General features: G+C 44.9%; 1 protein-coding gene across 1 annotated transcript in view; it reads left to right on the top strand.

Moving 5' to 3' along the window:
* Positions 1-438: 438 nt before the first annotated feature.
* Positions 439-27845, top strand: part of LOC104367953 (vasoactive intestinal polypeptide receptor) — a 113412-nt gene continuing 86005 nt past the window's right edge. The window contains exon 1 of the mRNA XM_042802156.1: positions 439-581. Within this exon, the coding sequence (XP_042658090.1) occupies positions 525-581 (57 nt within the window). The 5' untranslated portion in view covers positions 439-524. The remainder of the gene's footprint in view (positions 582-27845) is intronic.

The following is a 27845-nucleotide window of genomic DNA, read 5'->3' on the forward strand; positions in this document are numbered from 1 at the left end:
AATGAAAAGGGGTGAAAAGGAGGGGAAAAAGAAGCTAAAGAGGAAAAGGGGAGAAAGGAAGGGGAAAGAAGGAAAAAAAAAAAAAAAAGAAAAAGAGAAGAGAAAAATGAGTAACAGGCAAAAGAAGGGAAAATTAATAAAGAGAAAAAGAAGAAGGGGTGGCGGGGAGGGGGGGTAGCAGATAGGCTCGATCAGAAAGGGGGGCACGGCGCGGGGCCGAGGGGAGCCCTGGGCAGCGCACACCCCCCCAGCCCCCCCCCCCCCCCCCCCCCCCCCCCCGGCCGCACCTGGGGCGGGGCTGGCGCCGGCGGAGCGGGCGCGGAGGGGCGCGGAGCGGGCGCGGGGGCGGGCGGTGCCTCCTCCCTCCCTCCCTCCATCCCTCCCTCCCTCCCTCCCTCCCTCCCTCTTTCCTCCCCTCCCACCCGCCCGCCCTGGGTTCGCTCAGCCCGGCGCCCGGGAGCGGAGCCGAGCGGAACGTTGCGCTGCCAGCGGCGGAAAGGTGCGCGGCTCCGTGCGCGGGCAGCATGGAGCCCGCGGGTCTGGGGGTCGTGGTGCCGCTGCTCGGCTGCCTCCTCGCCGCGGTGAGTGCTCGGGGAGGGGGCGGCGAGGGGCTGAGCCTTCCCCGCGGGCTTCAGCGCTTCAGCCTCGGGCAAACTTTGGGCAACTTTGCAAGTGCGGTCGGTTTAAGGCAGGTGTATCTTTGCCGGGGTTCCTTCCTCCCCCCCCCACCCCGATAACCGAAAAGATCGCCGTCACTTCATTTTTTTTTTGTTCGTTTTTCTCCTTCTCCAAGAGTGAGGGGATCCCTTGAACTAGAGGAACTCCCTCTGGGGTGGGTGGGGGGGGGGGGGGAAGTGTTAGGCTTTTATTTCTGGCTCTTGGTTTTGTTGTCATTCAGGTTTGCAGCCTGGCTTTCGGTTTGCTTTGGGTTCTGGTCAGGATCTGGATCGTTTCGTGCAAAGCTCCCCCCTCCCACTCATAAAAGTGGGGAGAACGGGGTGAAATTTCCCCGAGGGGGGGCTCAGCGCCAGGGCGGGGGGGGCTCTCGGATGGGACCTTCCTCCCGTTGAAGAACAACTGCCCACGAGAAGTTCAGCAAAGTGCCGCTCTCTGACTCTAAAACCTCATGTGGATGCCCTGTTTGAGGGAAGAGCAGAAGCTGGGAGCTAAGGATGTGTTTTCTGGCTGCTGCGTCCTTTCTGCTTATAATTTCCACGCTTGCAGGTCCCCGATTGGGGCAGCGCTGCTTCCTTCCCCCGCCGCAGATGGCTCGTAGCACAGCGTAGAATTAAGAAACGGGATTGTTTCTCCTGGCAATGTGGCCGTGCGCGCACACACGTGCCTGCAAAAAGCTAATAATTCTCTGCGGGAACAGCGCAAGACACGGGGTTCTTGCACGTTTCGCTGGAGCTTGGTTCTTTGTGGCTTCTTTCCTTGCGGCGTGCGATTTCTTGTGAGACCATGGGGAGGGAGGTTGGGTGCTGGCAGTGACAGAGTTTCCCTCTTACTTCTAATCTTCTCCCACTGTCGTTTTATCTCTTCGGAAGGTGGGCTTGCCTCACCAGCCTCCTGTTGGGTGGGGGGAGGATGCCCACAGGAGCTGGGTTGTGCCACGGGTACTTGGTTGCAAATCACTTCTGTTCGCTTTGCCCGGCTGGTGATGATGGTTCACTCGAAGCTGCTCTGATCCCCAGCAAACAGTCAGGGATTGGAAGGTAACCCAGATTTGGCACTGCATCACTCGTCTCTCCTTTCTTCTCCCCTAGTCCCTTAAGAAATGGACTTATTTCAAATTTTTTGGCTGTCACCACGAGCCACTTGGGCATCTGCATCGCCAAAGACTTTCTTTGAGGAAGAACAAGGTGGGAAAATGGATTAAAGTATTAAAAGAATGACCAGGCAATTAGTTCCTGGAATTCTACAGGCTTTGCTTTAGGGAGGATCCAAAATAAGCTCATGTCTGGGTCTGGTGCTGGGGAATAAAAGGGGGCAGCGCTCCCATCAGCTGCTGGAGCTGCTCCAACTCCCGCTTCCACTGAAGCCCATGGCAAAAATCCCATTTCTTTAAGCATTGTTGGCATGAAGAGGTCCTCTGGGGCCAGATTCTGCAGAGAGTTAAGTCACGTAGTCTGCTGAAGTTCAACATGCAAGCAGTGGCAGGATCAGGTCCTTACGCTGGCACTCTCGAGTTGATCATTGCTATCAAGAAACCCAAACCCCAAAAGCTTTGGGACAGCAGCAGGGCACAGCCGAGGTGCAATCCTGCACTGGTTCCTTTTTCAACCCTTTTATTAACTTGTTTCATGCTTTATCTCACTTCTTTGCCCTTGGTTTAATGGAACCGCTGGTTGCTTTCTCATTCTTTTGTTGTGTTAAGGTTCCTGAGACCTGGTTCATACTAGTGGGTTAGAGATTGGCATGCTCCTTATCAGCACTGATCTGCAAGGTGACTAATAATTGTCTCAATGCTAGAGAAAATCCCTGTTGTTTCTGTTTCTCAGTTTGAGCCTGTGATTCTGTACTCATTTTTAAAGCAAAAGTAACTCTGCGATTGTAACAACCTGGCTCTGGGACCTATGATGGCTCAGCAGAATTTTTTTTCTTATAATATATTGTGATAATTTTTATTAGTATGTCCTTGGAGAAACTCTGAACGAGAACCATTGGCTGATCAAGAAGTTCAGTGCTATAAAACTGTTGCAGCCATGTGGTTTCTAATTGCTGTTATAAACTTTCACCTCAGCCTCCCCTGACCTACAAATGTGGAAGAAGGGAACCTGGGCAAATCTCATTTGCTGTAGTTCATCAGACCATGCTCACCAGAGACCTGCCTCCTGCAATGGTCAGCTTTTAACATTTTACAGAAAAGTGCTAAAAGTGTGTGTGTGGGGTGTATCATGATGTAAATCCAGAATAATCCCGATTAGGTTCTAGTGGGTTGGTTTGCCATTTTTAGAGGTGCAATTACAGTAATCTGGCCTGGAGAGCTAAAAGTTGGACTGTTTTTTTGTTTTGTGTTTTTTTTGGTTTTTTTTTTTTTTTTCAGTGTGTGTATAGTAAATGAGATGTGGATAATTCAAAGCAGTTGGTGGATTCCACATGCCTTCAGACTTCAAGCTTGTTGAATTAGCCAAATAAGTCCAGCTGGTATAATTTGTGCTTTTTTTTTTTTTTTTTCAGAGTTTTATTCTGCTCCATCCATGAAGTAGATACATGATGGAGAGGAATAAAAAGTCACATCTGATCCTTTAGCAGTCTGAGTGTAAATGCTGGAAACAGGATCACTGTAAAAGTTCAGTTAAATTTAATCTCACATAACAACCACTCCGGCCATATCTGCATCTCTTTTATCCTGTATTTGACTGAGAAGCTAGGTAAATACTTTTAAACCAAAATAATAAATGTTTTTGGCAAAGAGGCAAGGTACTCACTAGAATCCTGTAGCCTAATTCTTGCATCCGACACAAAGATCCTTTGGCAGTGACAACTTGTGTTTAACAAAGGCCTTGCCACAAAACCTCAATGTGTTACTGAGTGTACGATTTATTAAATTTATACATATATAAATGCATGACTGACTTTATTTAAAGCCAGCTGGGAGAACCAGTCACCCAACCCTCTATCTGGGTAGCTCAGAAGGGCTCATTACCTCTCTATAATGTATAATTCTTGGCTTCAAATGCAGAAAGTTTTCAGAGTACATATTTTCAGCAGTACATGTATTTTAGAAGCTCTTATTTAGGGCATAACAAGGCAAAAGAGCAAAATAGGCAAAAACACTGTATCTGAGGGGAAAAAAAAAAAAATCCTGTGTGGAAAATTTAAGGCTGTTTCCAGCAGCATGTTGCTCCAGCCCACCAGCATGTCAGCAGGGGGATTCACACTGTAATTATCACACCCTCCCCACAGCTGAGGGGTCTGTCTCCAACAGGAAAACTCTGGAGAACCAGACAGGAGAGGAATCGTGATGTATGGTAAAAGGAGGTGAGCCCAGCAGGGTATTTTTTGAAAAGAGGAATAGTTGCCAAATATTCAGCATCAGGAGGCAGATGGGACCATGGACAGAGAAAGCTGCCTGGCTTCTGAATTTGGGTGTTTGTGCGTATTTCCCCCTTTTCACAGTGCTTTAAAAATAGTCCAGTGCAAACTCCTTCCCGTTGTAATATCAGCAGTGGTGTGACAGCCAGAGGGCTGCACCAGATAAAGATGCAAAGTAGGGTGTGCTGTGTTTTGTGCTAAGCCCATCCAGTGCTGACTTGTGAGGCTGCCGTGACATTTTGTTCTTGTTTTCAGCGTTTCATAGTGGCGTGACTTTGCTGAGTGGTATTTGCCGCTTCTCACTTGAATAGCCAAGGAGGGGTTGTGGTAGCTGGTGGATGCAAATCAGGGAGGTGCTCTGCCCATTTTGCAAATGGGCAACTGGGGCATGAGTAGCTGATGGGACCTGTGTCATGGAAGAGGTGTTTCAGCTCTCCCAACGCACTGGCTGAGAGGCTGCCTTTGAAAAGGCAAACGTACAGCATTTCTATTATTTTTTGTTGGGGGGGGGGGGAAGGGTGACAAAAAAAAAAAAAAAAATAGCTTTTTCCCTTTACCACATGATCTCCAGCAGAAACAACTGGAAAGACTGGTATCTTAGAATAGAATGGTTTGGGCTGGAAGGCACCTTATAGAGCACCCAGTCCCAACCCCCTGCCCCGGGCAGGTCCCCCTTCCCCCAGCCCAGGGGGCTCCCAGCCCCATCCAACCTGGCCTTGAACCCTTCCAGGGAGGGGGCAGCCACAGCTGCTCTGGGCACCCTGGGCCAGCGCCTCATCCCCTTCACAGGGAACAATTTCTGCCTTAGATCTCACCTAAATCTCCCCTCTTTCAGCTTAAACCCATCCCCCCTTGTCCTACCCCCACCCCCTGATCCAGAGTCCCTCCCCCCCTCTCCTGTCCCCCCTTTAAGCCCTGGGAGGCCGCTCGAAGGGCTCCCCGGAGCCTTCTCTTCTCCAGGCTGAACCCCCCCAACTCTCTCAGCCCGGCCTCCCAGGGGAGCTGCTCCAGCCCCCCCAGCATCTCCGTGGCCTCCTCTGGCCCCGCTCGAGCAGCTCCGTGTCCTTGTCGCAATCAATCTTCCACTTGCCACATCATATGCTGACTTAGTCTGGTAGGACTGGGAAGTTACATGGTATTTGGGATAGCTTATAGACACAAATCTTGGTTGGAGATGGAGAGAAGAGGGAAGAGGGACAGGAAGGATATCTCCCTGTTCAGCATTGTGTGCCATTTATTGGCAGTTTGAGGAAGGGCACCCAACACTGTGTAGATCAATGAGACCCAAGACAAGATGATTTTTTTTTTTTTTTTTTTTTTTTTTAAATCAGACCTGAGGATACTTGGAGGAGATTTGTCACACTCTGCATGGCATCTGTGGCTCACATTCAGGAAAGGAGTCAAATTATCTGTGTGACATAAAAACTATTGCTCAAGTTTTGATGAGGAGCATAACTTCTCTTGGTTTTGTGAACACGGTAGGTTGCATCCTGCCCTTGGACCAAGTCAGCACAAGTGTGGCAGTGTCATTTCACTGCTGCGAATGGGACAATTGCTGCATCATGCTGGCTCAGTGAAAATGGATCTGTGGTTTTCCAATGCCTAGGAAAGGTTGTATGATTATAGCTCCATTCTCTGGTCTCATCAACTTTCTCTCTTCTGTATTGGAAAGAAAAGGAAAATCTTTCCTAAGAACCAAAATCTAGGAAATGCAACCAAGAAAAATCCTCAGTCATGGGCCAAAAACATAGACAAACTGGGTCAGGGATGTCTGGAGACTCCAGAGCAGGAGGCGACTGGAGTTCTGGCCAAGCAGTTGGGATGGAGAGTATGGACAGACAGACAGGCAGGTAGGTCAGAAGCTTCCGCTCCCTCCGTGAGACTTGCCAAGCCTGCCTGTGCTGTGGCACTGATTTTTCCTCCTGCCCTGTGTAGCCGGTCAGGGTTTCCTTTAATGAGTGCTGAGCACTTGCAGTTTCACTGCCCTCTCCCTTCCATGCTCCCAGATGTTTTCCAGAAGTCACAAGCACTTACAGCTTCATTTGGGTGGGAACCGGGCCAAGAGGGGAGATGCCTTTGCCTCTGAAAAATGACATCCCAGAGGACTGCAGTGGAAGAAAAATCAGACCCTTTGAGTTGAGGTATGAGAGGGGCAGGGAGGTGATGCCAACCATCAGACTGGCCCCTGTCCAGAGCTGACACAGCTAACACCATGGCAGGGAGGTCCTGTGCATGGCTGGGGAAGGCTGCTTACCAGCTGAGCCGTCTTCTTGTCGCCGTTCCCTTTTGGAATGACCTGAAGCTTGCTTGGCTTCATGCCTGACCACCAGAGATTTCTCTGGGATGATTCATTTCTCTGAGCACGAGCTTCACCTTTCACATTCCAAGACCTGTAACGCAAGGAGAGTTCATTCATTAGTGCTCAGAACGTGCCTTGGGGAAGGCTTGAGAAGAAGATGGGCTCCCTGAATCTGGTTGCTGGATGCTCCTTGCATCATTATAACCCCCTTTTATTTATGGAATGAGGTGACACCAGACTTCTTCAGCACTGGATTTTGAAAATACCTAAAGGCCTCTGAAGATGTAAATAAAAGTGCAAAGTTTCCTTCTGATAAGGATGTTGTTAATAAAGTACCAAGATTTTCAATTCTGAAACTTCAGCTTTATTAGAAGCATCTACTGCCTATTAGTTTTGCTACAAATCATTTTTAAACTGCTTTAGCCTCATGCATAAACCCTAATGAGGGAACGGCTATAATAGCAAGAGCACTTATGTTTAATAATTGCCAATCTGCACAAATATAAATAGCCTACGAGAACACAGCTTGACCTGCTGGAAGCGAGCAGGTAAGGTTAAGAGGAGGAAGCAGGTGTGATATTTCTTTACTGTTATGGTCCTTGTTTCCGATGTTCTTACCCCCCCTCCTCTGTCAGTCGTGCGGGTGCAAAGCAGATGCTGTGCCCTGAAGTCAGTGCAGCCCTGGTATGAAGTTAGTGCAGGTGACATCAGAACCCAGCTCAGTGATTTTTAGATGATTGGTTTATAAAGTGAATTTAGGGACATTTTTGTGCTCAGGGGTATGTGTTGTGGGTTGCTCAAGGCTGGAAAACACACATTAGTGCTGCTTTACTGATGGTTTATTGTTCCAGATTTTATCTACAGCACTGTTACATATAGTATTTCCAGGATTTAAAGACCTATTTTAGCTTCTGAGCTGTACATGAATTTTAGAGACCCCGATGTACTTTACATTAACAAAGTCACTTTTCCAGGCAGCTGAAACAGTGGATGTTTACAGTGTTAAACTCCTCCATTAGTCAGATTAGGTAGATTTCTTACCTCCAGGGCAGTCCCTAACCATTCATTACAGTGTTTGCACTGCTGGGAGATGAAAATTTGCACTTCTGTTGTTTGCATTTAAATTCAAGTATTAGAACTGAATTGGGATTATTTTCTAATTCAAAACCAAATTGGAATTATTTTCTGATACATTTCATCAGTGGGCTGGACAACGGACTCGGTGACGCTGCTTTGATAAACTCTTCTGGATGTCACGCCTGGGCTCCATTGATTTTAAAATTGACAAGAGACCAAAAGAACTGAATATGGAGACCTCAACTCTGCTAAACCCCCATCCCCATGGTCCCCTTCTTGCTTTTGCAGCAGACTCAGGGATGTTTCTACTCCTGATATTTGGAAAGTTGAGTATGAACTCCACATTTTTTTAAATCTTCATCCCTGTGAAATTGCATCTCATCAGGAGGGAAAGGGGAAAAAAAAATCTATTTAAATACAATTCTGGAAGGCAAATATCAATACTTTGTGTCTCCTTTGTAAAGCTGAAATCTATTGGGTGTCTTTTAAAACGATGTTTCTTTGGAGGTTCCAACCTTGATTCTGTGTTTAACAGATGTTTCAATTAATACCTGGTGATCTGTAACATCACAACCAACATCTGAGCAGCGAGTGTCTCCAGGGCCTTTATAAATGTCATTGTCTATCACAGCTAATCAGTCCGTGAGCTTCCTTGTGGGTGACCTCGGGGTGGGATTCACCTTGCAGATTAGGACACCTACGTTTTGGCATTTCTGTGTAGGCGTCCACGCGTGACCCGGGTGGCCGGCAGCGCTGTCGGGTTCGGTTCGGCTGCTCGCCCTCGGGCCATCTGAGATGCAGGAGGACATCCCCTTGTCCCACATCATCCCCTTTCTGGAGAGCGAAGCCCTTGGACGTGCCGTGTTGCCTACCAGCCCCGCGTGAATGCTGTGGACACTGAAAATAAAGTTATCTCAGAGGGCACCGTGTGCCTCCGTTATGCATCTTTTTGAACCCTTACTGACTGCAGTGGCAGTTCAGTCCTCAGGTAGGCACCTACATTTGGAGATCTTAACCTGCAAGCTGAATCCCTCCCCAGGTTTCTCTTGTGGTGTGTAAGAATGAAAAAAAAAAAAAGAAGAAAACCTGCTCATGCTGAGGTTTTCCCTGCAGCCTGCTTTATTCGTTACTGAAAAGCAGCTTTTATTTCATCTTTCCTAAGTGGCCAGACTGCTGCAGTTCAAGCTTTAAGGAACACATCCCTTTGCAAGGCAAAAAGGTAACAAAATTAATTACACTAATGTGATGCCCACCACCACCCCCCCAAAAAAAAATTCCCTTACAAGTCTATACATTTGCAACAAAATGAGAAACTGTTTCGGTGCTGACACTCAGCATTTTTATGCACTCAGCTTGGAAATAGCCAGAATCCAAATCCTGCTGGAGATTATACCTCTTCCACCTGTATTTTGCCTTAGCTAAATTCAACTCTTATTTTAAGTGAATGTAGTGATTATTTTTTATAGCTTCTTTCCCATTACAGACCCCAAGTTGTTTGTCGGGGAGGGGTGACCCCCTTTAGAAAGTTCATCCTGTTCATGGCTATATGGGACTTACGTGTTTGCTGTTTTGTTTTTTTTTTTTTTAATTTTTAAGTCCCCTTTCACTGCCCTCGGGAGTTTGCTGAGCAGAGATTAAACTGCCCTGGCAGATGTGCTTTCTTGCAGAGGGAGGGAGTGAACGAGATCCTCCCCAGGACCCTTCAGCCCTCGAAAGAAAACTGCTTGGCCGCGGAGCTGCAGCGGCGCTGGCTGATGTGGCTGCATGTATCCTGCTCCTAAAGCCACTTCATCCTCCTCGCCATCAGTGACTGGGCTCACTCCTGAGCTGTGCCCAGTATTTCTTGGCTGCTTTTTTCCCTGCAATTTGGGGCTGGTAATTAGGCATGATCCAGCAAGGAATGCAAAGGGATGCGGCGGCTTTCTTCCCTTTGCTGAGTCCTGCCGTGTGCTGGGAGCTACATGGAGGGGTGATGGAGCCCCCCAGCCTAGCACTGGATGGGGACCCCTTTGGGACTCCCTCCCTGGGGAGGTTACAGGGTTTTCCTATTGCCCCGGGGTCATTTCAAAGCAAGGTGCAAGCGTGGAAGAGCTAAGACTGAAACAAGCCACTTGTTTCCTGCGATGTCTGCATCCATCTATTTGGTTATTTTTAATTTTCATCCTGGCTCTTAAGCATAATTCGGCTTTTTCAGCTTTTTTTTTTTTTTTTTTTGCAATAGAACCAGGTTTTCTTTTTGTTTGACATACTCAAAGGCAGAGAAAAATGCTGCTGCTGAGATGGTTCCCAGCTTCAGAGGGCACCAAAAGGAGGCCAAACACTACGTGAAGAATTGCTTGAGATGCTCAAGTGTCAACTATGAGGCTGCTTGATATTTTGGAGGGAATAACATTAAACACGGTTGCAGAGCCATGTGGATCTCAGCTATGCCATGCACTTAGTTCCAGTGCTGCAATGATTCCTTTCAAAGAATTTTTCCACCCCTTTTGTTTTGCTCTACTCGTTGACTGTTGTTGTACAGTTTCCTTTTTGCAGTTTCTCTGTGCAAAGTTTTTTTTTTTGCCTGCTGGGGCCAGTATTTTGCAGTTGGGGCATAGGCTGTGGTTTTGGGCACAGCAATTCTTGTTCTTTCATCTTCTCCACAGAGTTTCTTTTGCAGCACCATTTTCAGCAAAATTAAACGTTCCTCCTTGCCTCCCTCTCTTCTTCTCCCTCCCCTGGGAAGTCACACACGTTTCAGCAAACAGTATGTCAAAGGGTTATCTTCAGGCTGTTTGTGTACAATGCAGATGAGGCGAGTTTTGTCAAGAGAAATAACAGCTTATATTGGAACAACTGAAATAAATATATATATTTATAAATATAAAATAAAAATACATACTTCTAGGCATAGCAATACTTCCTGAGGTCTGAAAGAGAAACCAAGCTGAGTATCAATTGCTCTGGGTTTAGCCTGAAGATGTTTATCAGTGGGACAACATGAAAGAAAAGTGTGCTGGTTGGAGACAGTGGCTTGTTGCAAAACCATCGCTACCCGACTTCTGTGTTATAGACTTACAATATATCTCCGAAAGCCAAGATCACAGATTTACATTCGTGGTTCTGCTGGGCATTAAAAACCTTGAATTTAGTCTATGACATGCCACAGCTTTGTTCACATCTCACCACCTGCTAGTTTCTTGCTGTCACAGAGGTGATAACTCTCGTCCACCCCTGCAATCCTACAAGGTCTGGTGCTCTTACCCGCTCCCCCCTGGCTAAGCAACTTGTCTACTCTGCAGGTGCTAATTACTCTTTTTTTTTTTTTTTTTTCATAATTAACAAACTTGACCAAACTCAAAACAGTTATTTCAGAGCTATGCATAGCCTGAAGTTTCCTGAGTTAAAGAGCTTCAAAGCTATTTTTCTATCTTTAGCTGTATCAGTTGGTCTAATAAAAAATTATGATGTCCCATATATCAGTAGTCAATCACAGCTATAATAGCACTTAATAAAACTGTGGTGTGAAATGTTACTTTTAGAGATCCATTCATCTTGGTCCCTAATTCTTTCAGAGATGCTAGGTTGGATGTCTGTCAGTGGCTGAAGTTGCGCTGGAAACGCATGATTTACACTATAATTAAATTTACACACCATGAGGAAGAGACTCCTAATGTTGGGGTGTGTATTTGTGCCTTTCCGCCTTGACTGTTGTTTTGATTTGGATCTTACAAGCTTGGGGATATAAGGCTGTCTTCTTGCTGTCTCTGCCAATGTAAGGCTCTTATTGTGTTCATACAGCTATTTACCTTCTGCTTCTTAAAGTTCACTTTTTTTGCTGGGCTCCTTTGACTAGGAAGCTGTTCCCAGAACCAGACAGCTCTGGTGGTTAAACTGTGTTAGCCAAGCCCTGGTGGTTCTGTAGATGGAAAAAAAATTAAAAGTTGGAGCTTGCTGCCTTGGGTCTACTTGACCTGGGCCTCAGAAATGTCTTCCGGGACCAATAAGCATCTGGAAATATTTTTAAACGTAGCTATAAAGCTGAAGCTTTGCTTGTCTGTTCAAATCTTTTTGCTACATATTGTTGTTACAGGGAGATAAAACAAAGCCAAGATTTATTGAAGGGGCATCTTCCAGAAACACTAAATTCAGTTATGGAAGAACAGCGAAGTAAAGGGCTGAGTAAAGGTTGCAGTTTTCTAAAGGAAAGACACCTAATGTGCTCGATAGCGCTGTATTTACTCTTTGGAAAGAAGAGATGGAGGAGGGAAAAGAGTCCAAGCATCTGTTGCAAGCTGTGATGGAGGCCTCTGGGACCGGCCAGGACCTGTGATCCCAGCATGGGATTTGCTGGGGGATGCGGTGAGGGCTGGGCTGAGGGAGAGGAGGAGGTTATGGTACTGTGCGGAAGGGCAGCTGGGAGCAATCGGCGAGAGAAATGTGAGGGCAGTGGTCATGAAGTCCAGCTGCGGAGGGGTTAGGAACCACAGCCTCTGGGTAAACCCACTGTGGATCGATCCCACGTTTGAGCTGAATCTCGCGTGAGGGTTCATCGCTGGCTCTGCTGATCCCACACCGCTGTGTAGAAGCATCCCAGAGCTGTAGCACTCCTAGGGACAGCCCGTGATGGCAACGCTGAGCAGCGTAGGTGCTGTTGTCTCTCCTGTACTGCCTTTTTCCAGCATGTTTTTGTTTTTTTTTTTTTTTTTTCTGCATATAGCTCTAATAATGTATTTCTCCTCCCGTTCCTCTCTGCTGCAGATCTGGCTGGATTTGTTATTGCACAACTGAAATCATCATCATAATCAAAGAGCAACTGTGTCTTTGATTCAGGCTTGCTTTCTTCCCCACTATAGGACTTCTGAAAAGTCAGGTCTCTGTTTCTAGAAGGAGTATTAAAATGCTTGGCAGGTTGGTGCCCCTCCACTTTGTAATTATTTCTTCTCTGCCAGTTCACCACTCAAGCTTCCTGGGCTGTCAGCTCTGGAAACAAGTATTAAATATATATTGCATCCCTGGGAGGAAAGCCCAACCAGTCAGAGTACAATGCACCTAAAAATAAATGCTTATTTCCCTTGCAGAGTAGCCTGGGGAGAAGTACAGGCAAGGAACAGTGTCCACAGAGGTAATCACGAGTAGGAGATGAACCAATAAATTCAGCTGCAGCTGGAGAGGGGCCATGGTTCAGGCACAGGACGAAGCTGAGAAGCTCTTAGTTCAGTTCCAGGCTCTGCTAGGGGCAGTCTTGTGGCTGAAAACCTAAAACCCAGTCTGGAAATGAGAAACATGGACTTCATTTACTGGCCTTTCACTTACTTCTTTTCACTGTTGCCTGCCTACAGTCATAAGGACTTTGTAGCTAGCATTTGGCTAGATTAGCCTTGCAAATCGATGCCGTGGGGATGATGTGGTTACCCCCCTACATGTGCACTCGTGATAATGTCGGGGAATGGAAACATCTTCTGAAGTAAAGGGCTGGTGCTGGTGCAGGAGTGTCTGTCCGCTCAGTGGGCTTGGATTTAGCTGGGTGTGGGGAAGGGTTGTAGCAGTGAGGGGAGCGAGATGTGATGCCACGAGCAGCACTCGGAGCCAGAAAGCCAACTTCTTTTATGATGGAGGTTGGCCCAGTTCTGAAAGGGATGTGTTGACTGTCACAGGGGCTGCCTCAGAAGGAGCCTCTCTATATGATGCATATGTTGTTCAGCTGCAGTACAGGGAGAGCAATTGGTGTGATACTGTTTGCAGTGCAGTACTTGCCATCCTGCTTAAGGAACAACTTAGCAAGGCAAAACCATCTCTAGCAGGAGCAAGGCATTATTTGCAGCATGGATCTACCTGTCACTGCAGGAACAGCATGTTGGCCAGACTTGGAGACACATCTCTGTTTGGCTTTGAGACTGGTGAGAGTAGGAGATGGAAACAGGTCATCTTGAAAAGCTACTGGTTTGTTGAGAGGTGGGCAGGATCTCTCTGGGTTTTTTCCCCCTAGTATTGCAGCTTTGCCAGTTCTTCAGTGGGAAGGTCCTACTGATTGATGATGTCTCTTTTGGCAATCTTCCCCTTGGTCTCTTTTGGATTTTTTTTAAGGTATGAGTGCATGCGTTTGGGCAGGACATGTTCCTATCGCAGGAAACCCAAAGCCAACTGGAGGACTTTGCTCTGCATGTGACAGGGGTCATTGCTCTCACCCACTGTTACCCCTTGTTTTGAGGGATCCATCCACAGTGGACTTGGGCCTTCCCGTGCCAGCCAACAGTGTCATCATTCAGGCTGTCCTGGAGGTCATGGCCATGAAGGGAAAGAAGTCTTCTGCTAGGGAGCAGAGATAGGGAAAGGTTTTAATCAGGATGACCCTGGCCATAAGCGCAGCGTTCAGCCAGGGGGTGGGTTGACAGTCCCAGCACGGTGCTTCAGAGAGCAGCAGAGCTCTGTTTCTTGTAAATCCTTTGTTTCAGACAGGAGGGAGAGGAAGATTAGTATTTTTGTATTGCTCCCATACGATCAACAGGGAGTCTCTTCCAGATCCTTCACAGTGTACTAAAATAACAACAGCAAGTTTAAAACTGGTGCTTCTCTCCAGAAAAGATGCAGTCAGACATCTCCAACTGCACATGCACAGGGACGTGAGCTGCTTACAAGGGGTGAGCAATTGGGTGAGAGGGAAAGAAATTTAAAATCGACATTGTACAATGACAGTGAGGTCTCCAGTGGGAAAATCTTTATACTTCTGCACAGCTCACCCAATTAGTGGCTGCATCTGACCTCCGAGTGTGGGGGTGCATGGTTACTGTGAAATGAGATTTAATTAATCTTAAGGCCAAGATAGAAAGAACCTTGACCAATCTCTTCACGTTAGACCTTGCTGACCATTTGTCTTCCAAATGTATTTTCCTTAACAAAAAACTGTAACCTTTTACTTGAGGAATGTCTTCAGGAAGGTGAGGTTTTTTTGCCTGTAAAGTTGCAAAGGATGAGGGAGATATTTATCCTTGGGGATTTTAATTCTTGATTGATGGGGGAGAAAAAATAGCGTAGGTTTTCCCTTTCTTATTCTTATCAAGAAACTGGAAAAGTTCACAAGTTCCGAGTTATTTTTATTGACAGGAGAGTGATCAAAGAAAAAAACCTTGCTTTTGATGGATTGTTTTAAAACTTTTTCAAGCCAGAATGGCCAGAATGTGCCACACCTTTAAATGATGGCAGAGCCATTTCTGGGAGGGAGGAAAATACCACTTTCCTGATTTGCAGGTTGGAAGACTGACACACTCTGAGAAGGGATAGTGACCTTTATTTTAGATCAAAGATCAGACAGTGGAATAGTTTTTGTTTTGAATGCTGTTTGGTCAGAGCTATTAGTTTGAAACAGATTCAGTCTTAGGAGTCTGGGGATCTATTAACTCACTTCAACAGCAGCAGATGTAATTGGGAAAGAAAATTTCCAGGCCTGGAAATATAATATTGGACTAAGCCCAGAGTTTAAAAGTATTTAAGAATCTGAGACAGTACTGACCAACGAGAGCAGGGCTTTGGTGTCTCCAGTGGAGTGTATCGGTGGGTTAACCCCAAATTATGTTTTCCTGCAAAAAGGTGGCATTTAAATGGTGTGACTGAAGGCAGCACATCAGGGTGTCAGGAGGGAAAGGGCAGGAGGAGCTGTAAGGGAAAAACTACATTTTCTTCATTATGTGGGAGAGACTTAAAGATCAACGTGTCTGTTCTTGGGTTTGTCCAGGAGATGGTTGTTTCAGCCTCTGAAATCCAGCACCTTGTGTCTGCAACGGTCTTAGTGGAGCTAAAAATAAAGTAACTTTCCCAACTGAAGTTGCATCTGATCTCCTTCCTGTCCGTAAGGAAAATGCCACTGAGTTCCTGTGACAGTGCTGTTCTGATGTAAAGTCCCATAGGATCATTGCAAACAGCATGGGTTCAAGACCTTAGTTTCAGCATCTGCCTCAACATCCCTTTCCCTAGCATGAGCAGACACTGAAAACAGATGAAAGCATGCAGGCACTCAGTCACATACTCATTTGGCCCTAGGAATTTAACTAATAGTTGTGCTTGGGAAAACCCTACCCTGCAGTTACCATCCTCAGCCAGAATAAATCAGCTTAGTTTCGCTGACGTTAATATTGATGTGCCATGCCGTCTGAGGATCTGACTGTGAGATTAGTGCTCATGAAAAATGTGACGGGAGCAACCCTGGAAGGCTGAAACCCAAATGTGGCACAGACAGCAGAAGTCGTCCCCCAGGACCCAGAGGCTGTGGCACATGAGATGTTCCTCGGGGAACACCTCAAGGTGGGTGGGTGGTACAGCTTGTGTGAGCCACCCTTGCCCGTATCGTGACCCATGCATTTTGTTGTCACCATGTAAAGAAGCCTCCGGCTAAATAAGAGGACTCTGGCAACAATCTTGGATGATAGCATTTGGGGGAAAAAGAGGTCCTTAGCCATTGGAATGGGGTGCTGGGGTACTTCTGCTAGGAATGGGTCAGGTGTATGGTTTCAGCCTTTGGCCGCTTTCGAGACAGTGGGAAACCTTTCAGTCGTTCATGAAGATAAATAACAGCACAACCAAGGAGTTGAAATTAAATGTATAGAGATTGTCTGCTTCCATAGGGAATTCCAGCAGTCAGCAAATTAAAACAAGAGTGAACTCCAGCAGGTTCAGACAGAGAGAGCGAGCTTTTATATATGCCTTTCATAGAAACTCTATATGGCTTTTTATGGTCCATAAATGGGGTGAGGAGAGCTCATATGGGGCAGTCTCTGAAGGGTTACACATGGTTTAGCAGAGTGAGTTTGCTGCACAGCCTGGCTGGCGAACGGGAAAGAGAATGCCAGAGGTTTCCATGTTTCTTCTGTAATCAGTTAAGTATTCTCATTCTGATAAGCAACGTATGATTTTAATTAAATAGCCATTCCAGCTGGATTTAATTTTTATGCCATTGAAGAGGCAAATTACTGTGGATATAAAGAGAAAAAAAAAAAAAAATGCTGGTCTTCTCATTCCAAAGAGTTTTAATCCACAGTGGCTTGGATCCCAGGTCAGGGGTAATTTCCCTAATCTTCACAAGAAGTGTTGGGATTTTTTATCTCACTTCTCTGCAGCAGAAGGACCAGTAAGATCTCCCTGCTTTGACTCCACATATTAAGGAGTTAATTGTGCCATCCCAGGGAGCTGCTGCACTCGAGGAGCCAACCTTGACCTTTGTTGCCTTTTAAACAATGGCTTTTCAGAGAAGAGCTGTATGTTTTGATGTATTCTGATGCTGAGGAAAGCACTTCCCTATATTTGCTGTCCTTTTCATATGTTGTATTTAATTTTGTGGAGCAAAGCCTGGAGCTGATGCTGGGCTAAATCTAGGGGACATTTAGCCATGTTTATAGCAAATGGGTGTACACTTAGAAGAAGATGAAGAAGTTCTGTTCACTTACGTTGTTTGGTCTTATCTGGTCATGCTGTTTAGCTGTGGAATGAGATGCTGCTGTCAAATAACTCTAGTAATAGCTGTCTGATAGCAACTTGTATCACCGAGGATATGAATGACACGTGTCTTTCCCAAAAGCTGATGTACAAGAAGAGCAGCTGGACCAGCAATGCAGCAAGGTGATAAGCACCATCCAGAACTCTCAAAGGTCTTGTAGATTAATTTTTTTAAGGTATTTTTTTTTTATTATTTTATTTAATTTATTCACCCACAAGAGTATTTCCAGTCTACATAATCACAATTGTAGTCTGGAGTTTTGCTGTAAATACATGGGGCAGGATCGCTGAGTTTCATTTTCCCAAAGCACTTTGCCAGGCTCGGTTTTGGATGTGTTGCTGGCCTGGCGTGCTGGGAGCGTGCAGCAGTGGATGGCTCCTTGCCCAGGTTGGGAAAACCGTGGAGGAAGAGCGCTCCCTGATCGCCTGCAGTCCTGTGAGCATGTGAAGCACATCAGTTACGAGTGACAGTAAACACAGCTATGATTACTGAGATAATAAGCTTTATATTAAAATGCATGCCTCATAATAAGGCACTAAGATTTGATTTTAGGCTCTGTTGCTTCTTCTCTTTCCTCACTCTGTGCCACCCCTGTGTCTTCTGTGTGATTCCCTTGATCCTGAGCCTGGGAATTTAAGAATGAAATTAAGAGATAAAGCCACATTTCCACACTTAACAAAGCCACTTTCTCTGAGAAATACTCATAGCTTGATAAACCTGAGAGGGATGCAAAAGACACAGTCATATTCCAGGGCCAGTTTCTCTGTGATTTAAAAACATTCCAACTTTGTGCTGTGTCAAAGTGCCATAAATTCTCATCTGCAATTACCAGTCCCCAGTAACGTCTGCAGGGCTGGGATTGGGATGTTCTGGGCAGGAAGCAACCCCTTGAGGCAGGAAACCCAGTTAAAGGTTGTTAATGGCGAGAACCAGATGATGGTGAACACAGTTTTTCATTGCAGTGGGCAGGCAAGGGCTGCTGAACAGAATATACTCATTTTTCACTTGTCTAGCTAGTAGGCTCTGGAGCTGGGAAGAGATTCTTAAGGAGCCCTGTCCTCAAACATGATGCCTGTTGGCAAGAGTGTGCTCTGCCTTGTCTGGAAGATCTTCCCTAGGTGAAGCAACCTCTGCCATGGCAGTATGAGCTGGTGGCACTGAGATGCATCTTCAACTCTGACCATAGATGATTCTCAGGGAAAAGGTTAAATTCTTCACAGAAAGGAGTAAAGCAGTTGGATTGTGAAATCCCAGCACTGCAGATGTGTTCTGGGTCTGTGTTCCCAGATTAACACCCAGATGAGTTTGATAAGCCACGCACAGCACAACCCTCCTGCGGGACGTGACATATGGATGGGGCACCTAAGATAGCAAGTGGGTTGAAATGCTGTCCCACGGCACATCTGCAGTCACAGGAATTGCACAATCCGTTTGTTTTCATTAGGTGAAGTACATCCAAATAGTTTGTAATTGGCAGATGCAGTCAGAGTTCACTGCGTCCCTGGCTCAGTACCACAAGCCTGGGCTTGTAGGGTCCAGCAAACCCAGAGCTGATGACACGGGTGTTCTGGCTTTGAAGACCAGAAGATAGCAAAGAAAAGGAAGAATGGTGTCTCTTCCCTGGAACTGCAGGGCAGGTCCTTCATTCAAGATGGATTTCTTTCTCCCATACACTTGGAACAGAAGAAGACATGATGCAAAGGACAACTAGACTCCCAGCATCCTTCATCCCTTAGTTAAGAACTGGATGCAGACCCTCCTTCTGTCCTGTGAAAATGTCCCAAAGGTGGAACCGGTTTGAGGATTAAGGCATCTAACTCTAGTCATTTCATTATGGTCACTGCAGCTTTGAGGTTTGATTTAGCAGCCCATGGGTAGGACTTTGCGCCATTTCAGATAGCTTAGGGTTCCCAGGTGGCTGTGCAGAGGGCACAGGTCTCCCATCCACCCTTTCTCATATCATCCAGGCCATATGCTGTCCCAGCTCTGCTTGAGTATTTCCTGTGGGACTGGGCAGCAAACTTCAGGCAAATGAATTCTGCCTTGAGTTGCAATATGTCTGTGTCTATTTGTGTGGGTACAGAGACCAGCTCAGTATCACCAGTCTGCACTGGAGAAATACCAATAGCTGCTAATCACTTTTGGCAACCCCAAAAGCTAAAGAAGTAAAACCAGCAGAAAAAATCATGAAACTATTCTGAAAAAGTTGAATTTCTTATTTATTCATCTCCTGGATTGCAGATGTTTGGTATCTTTCTTTTCTGTGCAGTCAAGATGACTAGAAGCCTGCTGCTGTTGTTGGTTTGTTGGCTGGGATGCACTAACCATGCCAAGAGGAAGGGAAAATACTGCAAGTTTCCTGATGAAACCTTGTGGATTGGCAGCACCTGGTGGCTGCAGCAATATCAATATGACTTTGCTTTGTCTTTTCTTGCCTCATGATGTTGATATTTAGACCTTGGTCAGGCTTTTTCTAACAAAAAGGTGTTAATCAAACAGGAGAGCCCCTGAAGTGCAGTTTGTAAGGATTTCCATGCAGCATTTCCACCTCCTGAAGTTCAGAGCATTACTGAAACTTCATTATTTGAATGTGTTTTTTTCCCAAACATACATCAGCAATAGTAAGTGGGCTTCCATGAATAGAGACCTGAAGCTGTTTGAGAAAATCCAAGTGGAATGTAACATCTCAGTGCCTGGGCCAAGATCTGACATCAGAAACCTAGGAAGTGTGTGCATCTATATTAAGATTAGAGTAATCCTTGATGGAAGGGTGGATTATTTTATCTGGCTAGTTATTGAAAGCAATTAATTTTCACCAGTTACCTACAGTAAATTGAGTCCAACAAGCTGTTTCTGATAAGCATAACTGGCACTTGGTTGAACGCTTCTTTCCAGGAGCTGAGTTGGACAACTTGGCACATCTCTTACCCCTTGCCCTACCTGTTAATCTAGATACCCAGGAGTTATGAATTTGCATAGGTTTCCACTCTGCATCCCGTTATGCCTTTCTCTGCTAAATTGAATTGCCTTATAGCAGAGTACCTCTGAAGACATTCAACATTTGATTGAGTTGCCTAAACATAGGTGCCCAGTCTCTGCTGAGATAGTGAGGGCATCCAGGTCTCCCTCCAGAAAGACTCAGAGCTCCTCTAATTTCTTTTATGCTTCTTCTCTACACCCTCCCTAGGTTTTTGTTGCCATTTTAAAATGCCTAACACTAGTGTCACAGCCCAGGTCTTCCCAATATGACACAGAAAAGTATTATCTTCTTGTTCTTCCTTGCTGTTCAGTTTATGCAGCAAACAATTGTGTTGGTCTTTTCTCAGCAGCACGTACTCGGAATTCACACTGAATTATTTACCTCTTTTAGTCTCCAAATCCACCACATTCCTTCTTTTCCAGAATTCAAGATGCCATACTGGAGGTCTGTGCTGAATCTGTTCTTTCTTGAGTGCAGCTTTTGCATTTGGCTGTATTCAAATAGACCTTCTCAGAGAGCTATTATAAGTGCTCTTAGGTGCAAGTTATCCAGGCCTGCTGATTTTAAATGTTTATGTCTCGTCGATGTTGTTTAACATCTGCCTTTGTTACTAATGGACTGGAAAAAGCTTCTTCATCGTCATCAGAGACATGCACGTTGCCCTGCTGCTTTCCAAATACAGATCTGAATCACACGTTGAACTTTTCTCTACTGGGCTGTACCATCTGTAAGATTTTGCTTGTTGTAATGCTTTTCTTTAAAAAAAAAAAAACAACAAAACAAACAAAAAAAAACACAACTAAAAAGAACCCTACCAAAAAAACTCAACAAAACAAAACCCCAAAGCAATCAAACAAGCAAAAAAAGCCCTGAAAACCGAAACTAACTTGTCATTAATGTCTTATTCTTACCAGCTGCAGATCTTTTCTGATGTCTTGCAGTTCCCATATAATGATTCTAAGCTTCATGAGATATCATTTATATTTACTCATCTGTATTTCTCTTCCATTTAGTAAATATTGCTGGGTTTGGGTTGTTGGCTTACTTATTAATTTTCACTTCTGATTCCCCTTTTTAATTCATAGTTGAACTGAGATTAGGTTTTACTCAAAGTTAACCATTTGCATTGGGAAATGATGCTTGGCTTGGATCATTATGTCTCTGGCTGCCTGGCCCATCCTTCCAGAAGAGCCGTGACCTGTCTCGCAGCATTGTGTGCAGATGGGGCAACCAGGGGTGGGTGGTGAAGGAGGTACCCCGGGATCGAGCTGGGGTCTGGCCATTGGGAGGAGAAGGCTATGTGTCAGGTGGAAACATGGATCACAAGAGCAGCGAAGACAGGTTTTATTTCAGAAGCATAATTTGGGAGACAGTGGGGATATTTTAAGAGGGCACCACAACATGCTGGAGTTGCTTTCTAGAAGACATAGATCAGAAGTTGGAGGTGGGAAAAAGATAACATCATCTTAATGACATCATTCTCAAAGTGTAGGCATACGTTCCCTGAAGAGGTATGAAGGATCAACAGAGAAGTGCACATAAGTGCAGCGATCAATTTGCTACAGCAAGTGTTTACTCAAAAATCAACTTCTAATAAACATTATAATCAGTGCAGTGAAATTTCCCACAGTTCACAGGGAGGATCTGAGAGGGGAAATTCATGCATTTCACAGGGAGATAGTTTTAACATTGTTATGAACAATTTAAGTGGTGTTTCATTAACAGTTTTATGGTTAGTACAATTAATAATACCAGAGAAGAAAAAGAAATGGGCCTTATATTAAACTCAGCTTTCTGTAAGTAGAATACTTGCAAATGGAGATCTCCTGTTTGTTATCATTGTTTCTAGAGATACGTCTGTGTTTAGAGAATATATTCCTATTCATGTGACTTGGATGGCAAGTTTAAGAAGTTGGCTGGGTTTTGCCAGTTAATGTTTTCAGAAAATTATTGGAATATGTTTGCCGTGTGTCCATGCTTGAATTGTTACTGTGGTGAATGCCTTCTGCAGGAAACCTGTGACTTCCAACCGTTTGTAATATGGCCAAGAAACCTCTGCTCAAGATAAAACTTTGGAGGGAAGAGAGACTGGATTTTTTTTATTTTTTAATGATGCACATTAATTACTTTAGATGGCTTGGGTTTTGAGATTATTTCCCCCTACAGCATTTTGTGTCTAGAAACTTTGACAACACCTTAAACTACTGCAGAGGAACCTTTAACAGAGTTTAAAATCTGCTTGTATAGTTTCATCTCTACCTACATCCAGAGCTTCTTGGAGCCATGAGATTTATCCTCCTTGGATGGATACACTTGGCTGGACTCGTTGTTAGTTATCCATTGTGCATATGCATGGCCCAGCAGATGACATCTTATTTCCAGTTTCTAATTTCCTGAATTAATACCCTAACAAGACCGTGATGTCGGCTGGGGATTGCAGGCAAAGGTCTTGCACTGGCTGCTGTTAAAGTACCAGGCAAGACATCACTAACATGTGAATCTGTCGTAGGCAAAAGGTGAAGGAATATCATGGATCACAAATGAACTGAAAGGGTCCAGGCAGATGGGCAGGAGGGACACAGAGTGAGGAGCTGCAGCCATCTCTGATGGAGGCAGATGCTTGGGGAAGCCATCAGCAATCTGAGAAGAAGAGCAAGCGTTGAGGCTGTGCGAGTGTTGCCAGAGCTGGTGCCTGCCCGGCGAGCGCCTGTGTTTGAGCAAGGGGTGCAATGTCTTGGGGTGGTAGGTGCACCGTGGCGGCTCCAAGGAGATCTCACATGGCTTTGGCCACAGCTCTCTAGAGACCTGCACCTCTCACATCGATGCTTGGTGACGCTGAAATCTCAGAGGACGGTCAGGGTGGAAACCAGCATTTTCAAGTAATGTACTGTGCTAACAGTGCCCTCCTCAGACAGCTGCTGTGTTCAGGGACAGAGGGGTTCAAATGTCGAGGGTTAGTGTCTAGGGGATGATGTCAAGGTCTGTTGGATGACTGGTCCTGGTCAGCTGTACAAACCCCGGGAAAAAAGTGAAACCACAGCAGATGGAGATGCCTCCTCTGCAGAATCACTTCCCTGGTTGTCTCCATTCCTTCAACGTTCAAGCTTCCGCAGGCAATACAATCCTTATTTATAATAAGGAAAGTCCCAGGTATGGTGTGAAGCCCGCCTGTCTGGGGAGCTCTCAGTGAGGTTCACGTGTCTGCGTGCGAGCTGCTGGGCTGTGTAAATGGAGAGGAACTAAAATGAGGAAGTGCTGGTTTTTTTTAAGAAACCTTTTTAAATCAATTGCTGTTGATTTTGCAAGGCAAAGCTGTATTTTTACCCTTCTATTTAAACATGAATGCATCTACCCAAGAGATATTGGAACCTGTTGTAGCACTTAAGGATTTGGAGGGTGTGAAGGGGGATGCCCTCTTCTGATGGCTTTTCTGCTTCTCCTCCAGTACGATGTCATTGCTTGCAGGTTGTTTTTCCTGTTCAGCTGTGACTCTGCAAGACAAAGTTCGTTGGAGTGTGGCATTCACCTGCTGCTCTGATACTACAGGAATTTGCTGGAAGGTGATTTTGTTGCTAAGACTTACATAAGAGCTCTGGAAGAGTTACTCTTTGTTCTTTCTCCTGATGAAATGTTTGTGCTCCTCAACTTTGTGAGCTTCTCTTCTCCACCTGCAAAATCAGAATTTCTTAGTCTTTTTTTGCCTGTTTTAATCTATTTTCCATGTCGAGGGTTCAGAGGAGGGCTGAACAAGTAGATAACCTCTCTTATGTTTGGCTATTGATTATGTTAGGCTGCAAGTAACATAAACAGTAAACTGGAACCAAACTTTTATTTTCATTAAAGGAAGAGGCATGTGATCCCTGATGGACTTGTAACTGGAGCAGATGTGTCCGTTTTGGGATAAAGGCCCTTGAAGAAGCTGGAGTCTGTCTTAGACACGGACAGAAAAATGATAAAAAGTCTGAAAAATGCTCTGGGGCCAGGAAATTGAAAGAACAGGGGGTGTTTATTCTGAAAAACAAAACAGTGCAGGGAGAAATCACAACTTGTCTTTAAGTATGTGAAAAAGCTGCTGCAAATACGAAGCGGTATTTCTCCTTAACTGGCCTGGGTAGAACTAGATATTTGGACCTTAAATTGCAGCCACAGAAATCTAGTGTTTCACAAAATAGACAAAATCTTTCTGATGGTCAGCAGAGAGAAGCCTAGGAATTGATTAGGGTCTGTAAGGACAACATGGAGTCTCTATCACTGGGGAGACTTGGCAAAGGATGGGACAAAAGCTTGTCAAAATCCATGGGACTTCTTACATATCACACATGGATAAAATAGTCAGTTCCTTATGGACCCTCCTAATCTTTGTTTATTTTTCTTTGCCCTTGATCTGTGAACATACCTAGTCTGTTAAAAGAAGAATCCCAAGAATTGCACCTGGTCCCTTTTCTCTTGACCAGCTTGACATAATTTTCATGCAGACTCTCAGGGTGGGTGAGGTTGGAAGGGACCTCTGGAGCTTATCTGTTTGACTGTGTGAAATTTAGTTTGACCATCCGCAATAGCCTCAACCATTAGTTTCTGATATGGACCTGCACTACAAACAGACCCAAATGTTTTGAAGAGACAGTCCTGAAAGTCTCTACTGTTAAGTCATGCCAGTCAGTGTTAAACCATTCCCAAGCAATGCTTTACTTCTCCTCATTTGTTTCATTAGAGAATTGAGTCATAGGAATTTGTTAAGCTTTTTTTTTTCCCCCCAATAAATAAAAATTCCTTGACAGGAAATCTTATGGTTTAGGCACTTGCTGATTGTGATTGATTAGACTTTTTTTTCTCTCTCTCCCAGTTTATCTGGGATGTTTTGTTTTGGCACCAGCACGTTTTCCAGACCTTTAATCATTCTTATAATGCCATTCTCAATGTTTGCTGAGTCAGTTAGCCAGGGTATATATTGTGCCAGCTACCTGGAAACTAGATAAAATCTTGGCTGTTTCCAAGTCAATAGAAATCTCTTTGACTGAAGTTTGTGTCTTACAATTTACCCTGCAGAAAGGCTACCGCCTTCCAATGCAAATTTCTTGGTTATTATTTTTAAAGGGGAAAAAATGGACACCTAGCTAGGTAGCTGTTTTTTAGATGTATAAGAGGTGGTCGTATGGCTCTTCTTTGAGTTCAAGTTCTGTTGTCCCCAAGGTTGTATTCAAAAGGTATTTGAAAAGCACTTACAAATAAGACATTTCTATACTACAAGGGTTGTGCAGTGATGAAACAGTCACCCAGGAAGGTTGTGCAGTCTCCATGCTTGGAGGTTTTTAAGACTCGGCTAGAGAAATTTGTGGCTGAGCAAGGGTAGCATTGGTGCTAGTCCACGCTGAAGGCTGGACCGGGGTACTCCAAAGATCCCTTCCAGCCAAAATTTCTGTAGTTCAGTGATTAGGTAGCACTAGGCACTACCTTATCTCCTGTAGGACTCTGGAGGACTCTGCTGAATCCTTGCACTGAGCAGTAGTGGGATGCTCCTTTGGCCAAAATTACTACTGAACAGGTTGTTAAAACAATAATTATAAGGGATAACTCACACCTGTATTACTTTGCTATTATGTTGGATGCCCTTCCACCATCTTACAGGTGGAGAGAATTAGTTAATCAGGTCATAATTATGTTATAGCTGGAGGCATAATACCATTGTCACTAATACAGGAATGAGCTGTTCCTTGGGCTCAGGCTCTTGCAATCAGCTCGCCAGAGCATCTCTGACTGTGTCAGATTTGTTTTGTCAAAACCAGAAATCATTGCTCAGTACCACTGAGAGAGTATTAGCAGATTCCTAGGCTATATTATCAAAAATGACCACTCTTGTTATTGGCTTTGTGCAGAGCTGTGTTTGTTTATGCATGCACAGAAGATCTGAGGGTCGGTCTGAAATCACCCCACTTCATAAGGTCATTTGAGAACTGAAATCCCAGTGAAATCAAAGGGACACCTGAAAGCCTCTGCCGTTATCCCATATTATATTCAGTGTTTGAAAGGCACACAAGACAAAGGCTGAATGAGCAACAGGTAGGGCTGATTTCTTCACAGCCGTTTTCCTTTTCCCCCCTCTTTCACCCTTCTGGAGGTGAATGCTGGGGAAGTAGATGTTCCCTGTGCTTCTCACTGATACTCTTGCAGCTCAGCATGATGCTGCCTGTCTCTCAGCTAATTCAGTTTACATACTTGGAGGATTTTTGGGGAGTCAGCAAAATGGTTTTTTTGGCTTGATTTCATACTTTCTTCCCCGGAACTAAAGCTGGGTTTAGTTGCTATCTTTTTTTCTCTTACTTTTTTTTTTTTTTTTTCCCCTCTCTGCTTTCCTTTTCATTTTTTTTTTTTTTTTTTTTTTTTTTTTTTCTCCCTGGTTTTCCAGCATTATTGTAGCTAACCTGCAGTACTGCAGTTTCTGGGGCAGCCGTCTGGTATCATTGCTGTCTATTGATTTGATGTGACAAAGCATACAGCATCAAGGGATGCTGGAGAGGAGCCAGGAAAAATCAGGCTCTGGATGAGAAGTTGCCAGGCAGGTAGGGGCTGCTAAGGCATGGAGGAGGTGGCTGTAAAGGGCTGATTAATCCTGATTGAGGCACCATCGTCATGCTTTAAATTATCCCTCTGCCTCTTTTTTTAAGGGTCCTTACCCCCACCGTTGAGTTGTAGGGAGATCTGCATCAGCCATTTGCAGGCATGTGTGTACACGTGTGATGGATTCTGCACCACCCTGCTCACTGAGGCCACCGAGAAGCATTGCCCTCTCTGGGGACGTTCAGAAAATGCCCCAAGAGGTGTTTGCTGGAGACAGAGACTGTGTGGAAAAGAGTAAGTTGCCTGTAATATTTCAGTCAGGCAGCTTTGGTGTATGTGGTCCAGCATCCCTCCAGCAGAGGTTTCAGGTTCTCATGGACCTTTGTTAGTCTCTCCCTCTTTCCTATTCCCATTTGCTATTCTCTTTTTCTCACTGCATTTCATTTAATCTTTAATAAAGCCAGTGGATCCTTAGCTAATACCACTGCAGACCTTCCTGTGGCTCTGTGTTTCTGCCTTCATCCCAGCCTTCAGACTTCACACTAGCCACTTAGTTTCCTTCCAGTTGTTGTACTAATCTCCATATCTGTTTTTAAGGCAGTCATTCTTTTTGGCATGCCATCAGGCTATTTACTGAAGCTGGGAAAGATTAGATCCATTGATTTTCCTCTTGCCAAAAAATCCCCCAGGAACCTTATCAAAAAAAGCTATCTGTTACATTGCCACAGTTTACTTTTGATAAACCACATTTGGTATTTTATCCAAATCTCCATTTGCTGCCATGCTTTCAACTACTCTTTTCTTCAAGTGGTGTTCAAAAGTCTTGTGTACTTTCGTGTTCAGATTAACTTGCTGATAGCTGTCTGGATCTTTTTTTTTCCCCCCTCCTTCCTACATATAAAAAAGCAATACATTTGTTGACTTTCAGCCAGATGGTACCACTCCCACCATCCAATCTGAGCATGTTGTTCTCTTTTGAGTGGCTTTCACCTCATATACAACAGTTTCCATACCCTTGTTTGCTTTCATAGTCAGCCCTGTTGTTGTTCTCAATTATTCAAAGCTAACTCATTTTCACCATGTGTAACCATTCTGCTTTGTATTAGTAAAATTTTATTTTAACCTCCAATTCTTTGGAGAAGCCAGTGAACAGAAGTGGGGGTTGGGGCTGCATGTGACTTTTTTGGACCTATGTTTAGTTTTGTCTTGAATTTCAGCACTTTGCATAGCAATCCCATTTTTTTTTCCCTGTTCTTGTTCTCTTTTTATTCATATTGCTGAAAGACTTTTCCTGCTTAGCTGAGTTGGTCTTGACAACGAAGACTAGACCTCTACCAGTGCTCAGAAGTTTGCTGCTCCTTGTACTGCTCTAATCATTGTTCTAATCATTGCTTTCTTTCCAGAGCCATCAGCTGCTCTGCCCAAGTGTT

Source organism: Tyto alba, unplaced genomic scaffold, assembly GCF_018691265.1.
Source record: "Tyto alba isolate M040663 unplaced genomic scaffold, T.alba_DEE_v4.0 Super-Scaffold_38, whole genome shotgun sequence".
Lineage (NCBI taxonomy): Eukaryota > Metazoa > Chordata > Aves > Strigiformes > Tytonidae > Tyto > Tyto alba.